This window comes from Barbus barbus (genome assembly GCF_936440315.1).
Source record: "Barbus barbus genome assembly, chromosome: 8".
Classification (NCBI taxonomy): Eukaryota; Metazoa; Chordata; class Actinopteri; order Cypriniformes; family Cyprinidae; genus Barbus; species Barbus barbus.
In genome coordinates this window covers 17,458,302-17,465,604 of record NC_136736.1, presented here as the reverse complement: position 1 = coordinate 17,465,604, position 7,303 = coordinate 17,458,302, and the positions used below count along the sequence as shown (strand labels likewise).

General features: G+C 35.3%; 1 protein-coding gene across 1 annotated transcript; it reads right to left on the bottom strand.

Annotated features, from left to right (window-relative positions):
- Positions 1 to 542: 542 nt before the first annotated feature.
- Positions 543 to 7,035, bottom strand: LOC306873926 (endothelin receptor type B-like). The gene is made up of 7 exons (XM_079423502.1): positions 6,267 to 7,035; positions 5,132 to 5,244; positions 4,819 to 5,023; positions 4,513 to 4,662; positions 3,292 to 3,425; positions 2,969 to 3,077; positions 543 to 2,600 (listed from the first exon to the last, which is right to left on the bottom strand). The coding sequence occupies exons 1-7, from the start codon at positions 6,663 to 6,665 to the stop codon at positions 2,463 to 2,465; spliced, it is 1,248 nt and encodes a 415-aa protein (XP_079279628.1). The 5' UTR covers positions 6,666 to 7,035; the 3' UTR covers positions 543 to 2,462.
- Positions 7,036 to 7,303: the final 268 nt, after the last annotated feature.

The window sequence follows — 7,303 nt, the reverse complement described above, 5'->3', positions numbered from 1 at the left end:
CGATGATATAACTGCGAGAGAAAGTATTGAAATAAATATTTTCTTCCCTGTGTTTCCTTCCTGTGAGCTACTAAAATGACCCGCACTGTGAAACAGCCAATCAGAGCAGAGCTCCACATTATTATTCATGACCCTTCCAAATAAGCCAATAACAAACCATTTCATTCTAGGGAGAAATCCTAGAGTTGTAAATGCACATGTAAAACCGTTTCTGGAGAATCCCTTACCTAAGCCACATACCTTCTATGCAGATATCAGAGAACAATTTAAAATATTGTATCAATGCATTCTATGGCACCTTTAAAAGTTGTATCTGTTAACACTGTTGCACTGTGACCTAATATGAATACTAAAAAAAAAAAAAAAAAAAAAATTATATACTGTATATATATATATATATATATTTCTTTTTTCTTTAACATTATCAATGATTAGCAAATGCTGTATACAACATATTACTCATTGTTAGTTTATGTTATTGTATTAACTAATGTTAACAACAGAGACATTATTGTACATTGTTACCACAATTAACTGAAAATGCTGTAAACATGTTTTTGTTTTTATTAAATAAGCTTTTTGCAACATTTAAGATTAAATAAAGTCTTACATAATAGATGGACAAAGAAATATACAAATTAGTAAAAAAAAAACTAAGAGTCAGCAGGAATTATAACACAATTAAATGATTAGTAAAATGTCTGAGGCCTTGAGCCATGTGGAAGATTAATCATACAACTTGTGTAAATCTCAAGTAATTCTTGTTCTTCCACTAGGCAGATGAGATAATCACAGTATAAGTTTGCAAGCATGTGCACATTGACAAATATATTATCATTAAACACATGGCCGAACCCCCTCAAAACAAACAATCAAAAAAGTATAACTTCTCAAAGCTAATAGTAGTAGTAATAGTAATAGTAGTAGTAGTAATAATAATAATAATCACAATCACATAAGAAATATACTCAATTTTAGGGTTAATGTATTTTCTGGCATAAAAGAGCTATTGAAATGAGGTTGTTGACTTGAACTATGCTGCAGGGCAACTCCATATATGTACACCAAAAACAAACCTAGCATTGTTCTTACAATCAGTTGCTTTATTACATTTGGAAATTCTTTACCAGGTCAAGACAATATGATCATATTACCCCAATTTTACAGTCTCTGCACTGGCTACCTATTAAGTTCCATATCATTTACAAAATATTATTACTTGCTTATAAGGCCCTAAATGGTTTAGCTCCTGCGTACCTACCACGCTACAATCCAACCCGCTCCCTAAGGTAGCAAAACTCTGGACTTTTGGTAGTACCTAGGATAGCAAAGTCCACTAAAGGAGGTAGACCTTTTTCACATTTGGCTCCCAAACTCTGGAATAGCCTTCCTGATAACGTTTGGGGTTCAGACACACTCTCTCAGTTTAAATCTAGATTAAAAGACACATCTCTTTATCCAAGCATTCACATAATGCATCTTATAATCTTGTACTGCAGTTATATCTGATCAAATGTACATTATTATTATTCTTTAGCTTGTTTTGAACAAATAATTTTTGCTTAGATGGAACAGCAGCTACGCTAATTATGTCTCTATTTGTTTCTCCGTTTCTGTCATGGGATTAACATCCCGTGGTAACTAGGAATTACTGAAGCTTCAGTCTGGATCCAACCCTTAATGATCTGAGATGACCAAACACCTGAGAAGAGATGATGCCAACCCCTCAGAGGATGCCAATGCTCAGACAACATACAGAATTACCAAATTTTGCCATAAGTTAAATATATTAAGGGTCTGCAGTATATAAATATATTGTGGAAACTTAATTTCCTGTAGAGTTGCTTTGCAACGATTTGTATCGTAAAAAGCACTATACAAATAAACTTGAACTTGAACTTTATATCAGGGGTTTTCAAACCAGTCCTGATGCACCACCAGCACTGCACATTTTTTATGTCTCCCTGATTTAACACACCTAATTCAACTCTTCAGCTCATTAGTAGAGACCGAAATGTATATCCAATGTGTCCAATAAGGGAGACATAAAAATGTTCAGTACTGGGGGTGGTCCAGGACTGGTTTGAAAACCCCTTCTTTCAATGTACAGGGAACTACAGAGAACATGTGAAGTCACTTTCAAATTTGGTTGAATATTTCTGATGTTGAATCATTGTTAAATCATTCAGTTGAATTTGACTTTTTTAACCTTCCCAGAACCTCTAAAACATTATCATAATGTTAAAAACTGTGGATTGCAGTTAGGAGTTCCTAGCACTACATGTATGCCAGTCAGGAGTGAATAAAAAACTGGGACTTAAAAAGACTTCTTTATACCTTTCATAGCACCACATTTACTTGTAATGAGTATACCTCCAGCTGACACAGAGTTAGGTTTTATGGCATTAGCTAAATGTTAAATGCAATTTTTAGGCCACCAATATCTGTACGCAGATCAGTACCTAAGTTGAAGTGTATTTGTTGGAGGCACGGCTATTGCTTTGTTCAGATCCTCGCTCTGTCACCTTCAGCTTCATGCAGGACTGCTTGTCATCCATTGCTAACATTTCAGGAGGAAGGCACCAGCAACACAGACATGACTGGAAGGGAACAGAAGAGGATAATGAATATTTGTCATGTAAACTACAGTTGGAATCAATACATCAAGTAGATAAGCCTGATAGCTCACACTTGCAAGAAAAATAAGTTTTATAATGCCTTTAAAAGTAGGCAGTAGAATGAAAAAAATGTGTTTCATGTGAAGTGGCACTAAGTATTAAACATTTTTATTAACATATGAGAGAACTTTCATTTCAGCACTAAGACATAAAATTAACTATTCTTATACACAACATAATATAAAATTGAAGCATCTATCTTTGACTATATAAATTGGTTATTTTACTATATTTATTTTTTTTATTTTTAAATCATAGCAGTCCATCATTATCTGTCAGTCTGTTCTTACTCTGAAGCAACTCTTGAAGCGCTTGCTAACCATATACAAAGCGATTGGGTTTATGCATGAGTTCACTGATGCCATGTTGATCCCGATATAATCAAGAACCAGGAAGAAACTACAGGTAAACAAACACACAAACAAACAGTTTCATTATTAGTAAGTCTGTGATTTAACAGAAAGATTTTAAGTCTGTGATTTTAACAGAAAGAGTGTTTATTTCTAGATTACACACTGGAACTCTTGTCCTTCAAGTGTCAAATTTACCGGTTTAGAGCAACATTGTAGTGTTTAACAAGAGAAGTCTATGAAAATAGAGGATGTGTTCTTACCTCAGAAGCTCGCAACGGTTGGGGTCCCTTTCATCATAAATGGTAAGCTTAAGAATACGACTGAGATGCAGAGGAAGCCAGCACAGTGCAAAGACTAGCACCAGACAGAACACGGTTTTAGCCACCTCACGCCTCTGTAGGGCACAATCATGTCTGTTGCTGATTTTTTTTTTTTTTTTGGACAATTTCAGTGCATTAAGACATAATGACAAGTAAACCACCAGCAGAGTATTAAAGGGATCATGAACTACAGTTTTTAAATTTTGTACTGTTCTCTGAGGTCCACTTATATTGTTATCACAATTTAGAAGTGCCAAGCTATTTTCTGTCCTGTTTTTACCCCTCTCAGAACGCTCCATTTGAATAAGCGTGGTGGATTGTAGACTCGGAAGTAAATGCCCACTGTTATGACTGATTAATAGTTGTCCATGTTTGACAGCGTACATTCCTCAGATTGATGCTGTTGTGATATAGGTCAAAAACGCATGAATAACTCAATACATATCAAATGATCTGTAAGAAGAGACAAAGCAATAGTGACCATGTAATGAAAACAGTTACTCAACTTGTGTTGCGACATTACTGTCGGATCCAATATAGTTGGCAAAGCATAGTCTTTTAGCTTCAGTATTTTTGAAAATCCTGTGTCGAATTGTGCCTTGTTTGGAAACGAATCCATGGTAAAATGAAGTGAACAAAGGTCCAAGTTCTTACTGTTGTGGTTTGGATCTTCATTAAAAATAAAGTTCATTCACTCTTAGCTAATGTTGGGATCAGAAGGAAGGCAACACAAACACTGTTTTTCCACTGCACAGCGTCTTGTTGTCTTCAGAGCCATCTTTATCGTTTGGTTTCTGCGTAGACCTGCACGTTTGCCTCTCTCGTAAGCACTACATGCGCGAATCGAGGTGGTGCTTATTGTGGATTACTATTACATCATAGAGTAGAACATTCCAAAAGCGGTCAGTTTGGCAGACTGCCTTTAATATAAGCCGTTTTTAGACTAACAACAAAGTTTGGAGTTCTGAAACTTGCAGGATGTTTTTATAGAATGACCTCTTATACTGTATGTCAAAAGATCAAGAGAACTTGGGTTTCTCAGTTTGTGACCCCTTTAATAAACTTTGGGTACTAGACTATGTGTAGGGACTGTATGGTCGCTCTCGAAAAGAAAATACAGCAAACGTTCAAAAGGACAGAGGAAGGAGAGAGTGCTCTGACCTGTTTTAGTTGATCGCTGAGTGCAATTTGGACCCCATTCTTCTTTCGAAGCATTTCACAGGTCATAAGAGTGTAGAAGATAGCAGTACACGTCAGCGGCATGCAGAAGTAGAAACTGAAAAGCCACCAATCTTTGGCTGACTTATAAAACTGGAATATAACAAAGATCATTATTAACATTCACTAAGGCAACTGAAATAATCCAGTTACTATGTTTCCTGCCTAACATTTTGTTGATCCAAACATTGTATGACATGCACAAACACAACAACATGGAGCCTCTTTACTGTACATATGCAAACTGACCTGCATGAACTTGTTTTTCTGCATAGGGTGGAGCAAACAAATTCTAAGTTGCTCTCCTTTGTAGTCCATTGTGATCATGTCAAAGGCAATGGCCTCTGGCACTGCAAGTATAATGGACAGCACCCATATCAAAATGATTTCGATGGCTGTCCATTTAGGAATGCCGATGCCTTTGATGCGGTTCCACGATGCCACTGCTCGAAACCTTTGGGGAAAAGTCAGTGCCAGATGCCAGATTAAATGGTACTATACTATATACTAATACTAGATACTGAGGTACTAAGAGCAAACAAATACAACAAAATACAGATACCTATCTATGCTCAGTGCACACAAACTCAGCACTGTGATGCCAACTGATGCCTTTTGTACAAAGGGAACCATTTTGCAAAGTCCAACACCAAATGGCCAATCTTCAGCCAGAAGCTGAAAGACAGGTACTTTTGGGTCAACAAGAGCCAAAATTACACAGAAACAGAACAGAAAATTACAGTGAAAAAAAAATTATTCAGTCAAATTTAATCTAACCTGTTTTAGTGACACAATTATTAATAGCACCGTGTTCTAGAGGCTGAGGGTTTAGGGTTAGGGTTTGTTTTGAAAATTGCTTTTCGGTTTCATAGAGTCAGATCATGGATGTTCTGATGAGCTGAACCAAATAATTTTCTATCCTATGTTTTCATGTACACCCATTAACTTGATATACTTCATGAAGAGTTCAGATATTCATTAGGCCATAACCCATAAGAGAAAATATCAGTAAACCTTAAAATAATTTTTCAGCTGTTTGAAACAAAACTGATGTAATCTTTATATTAATTTATATTCGTATTTGGATCTAATTGCAACTTTCAGATTTAAAATATTTGCCTTTTAAAATGCAAATATGCTAAGTTCATATTATGTAGCAGGCTTTGAATATCATACATAAAGATAAAAGAACAACAGAATACAATTCACAGTGCATTGCAAAATGCTAAACGATATTTAGTTGCCTTGACAAGATTTTTTAATTAAACAGACTGTTGTCAGAAACTGCAATTAGAGTTGGACATAATTATTTGGGTTCACAAAAAAAAAAAAAAAAAAATTCAGTGTAATATTTTTTACATTGTGTAAGATAACTTTTTCCATTGGCATTGTCACAGGATTCCTGAAGTGAAATTAGAAGCATGTGTGTATTTAGCTACAGCTGAAAAATGGAATGCTTATTAAATGCCAGTGAAGACCTGTTTGTCTGATTCCAAAACTGTTACTGTTAACGTTGCAGACAAGGAAAATGAAATAATGGCATAAAACGTTGTGTTTACTTATCGTTTATCTGTTTGTTTGTTTATTTTAAGGTCATAAAATAAAAAAAATACATAAATGTGCTTATAAAAGAGAAGTGTTTTTATTATTATTGTAATTAAAGATTAAATAAAAGCTGTCCTGCAAATTGTGCTTACCTTATAGACGTTAATGGGAATGTCTATGACAATATGCAAAAGGTCCCCAAGCGCCAGACTTGCAATGAGGACATTAGGTCCGTTCCGCATGCATTTATTTTTATAAATGATTCTGAGCAGCGTAGAGTTTCCGATTATCCCAACTACAAACACAATGCATGAAACCACGGTGTTAATATACTTGAAAGTATCTCTTATTTCTGTGGGACCCGTGCACATAGGCGGCAAAACTCTTGGTCGTCGATGCATGGACTCATTGACCACACTGCCTTTTCCAAGTGCAGATGTCAGGGTTGGAGACACGAGTCCTGTGGAAAGTTGCCCCTTCCCTTGAGCACTTATCAAGACGAAGTGTCCAGTCAGTAGAATGAGCAAAGAAACAACGCATATTGTTTCCATTATTTGTACGAAACGTTTGACGCTGTGCTAAAACTGTTTATCAGATTAATTTAACATTACACTGATTACCAAATATCTTCAGGCTATAATTTCAAAGTAAACCTTTGGCAATTGTCTGTTCACGGCTATATTGCTTGTAGATTACAAATACATCAAAGCGGATATTTTTAACCCTTCGTTTAAGTTATTCGTATCGAGAGAAAGTCCTTGACGTCTTCTGACAAGTTAGTCCATCAAAACTCCAGATGATTCAATTCGCCCACATTTCCTTCCAAACGCAAGGATTTCTTTCACATGACCACAACGTTACGTTTAAGTGTGTTATCTGTATTTGCGGCGTTTCCTCAGGAGATGACTCTTCTTTCCCACTGGCCCTCCCCCTACTATGGAAGCCCGTTTGAGAGAAGAATTAAATAAATAATAATAATAATAAACTTTCTAAAAGGTATGACTTAATACCTCACTATACAGAATAATAATAATAATAATAACAACAACAATCATCATCATTCATATTCTGAAAAAAAAATCACTAAATAGTAAGAAACCGTCTTATAATAATGAAGTTTTTTTTCTTATAATAATACTTAGTTTCTCATAATGGTTTAAATGGGTTAACCTACTGATAGACAATTATT

Excerpts from the sequence above, each read along its gene's own strand:
- LOC306873926 (XM_079423502.1), bottom strand. The coding sequence starts at position 6,665 with ATGGAAACAATATGCGTTGTTTCTTTGCTCATTCTACTGACTGGACAC. Across the intron at positions 5,024-5,131 it reads TGTGCACTGAGCATAGATAG|GTTTCGAGCAGTGGCATCGT; the intron begins GTATCTGTATTT and ends TTTTCCCCAAAG. Across the intron at positions 3,078-3,291 it reads AACCGTTGCGAGCTTCTGAG|TTTCTTCCTGGTTCTTGATT; the intron begins GTAAGAACACAT and ends GTTTACCTGTAG.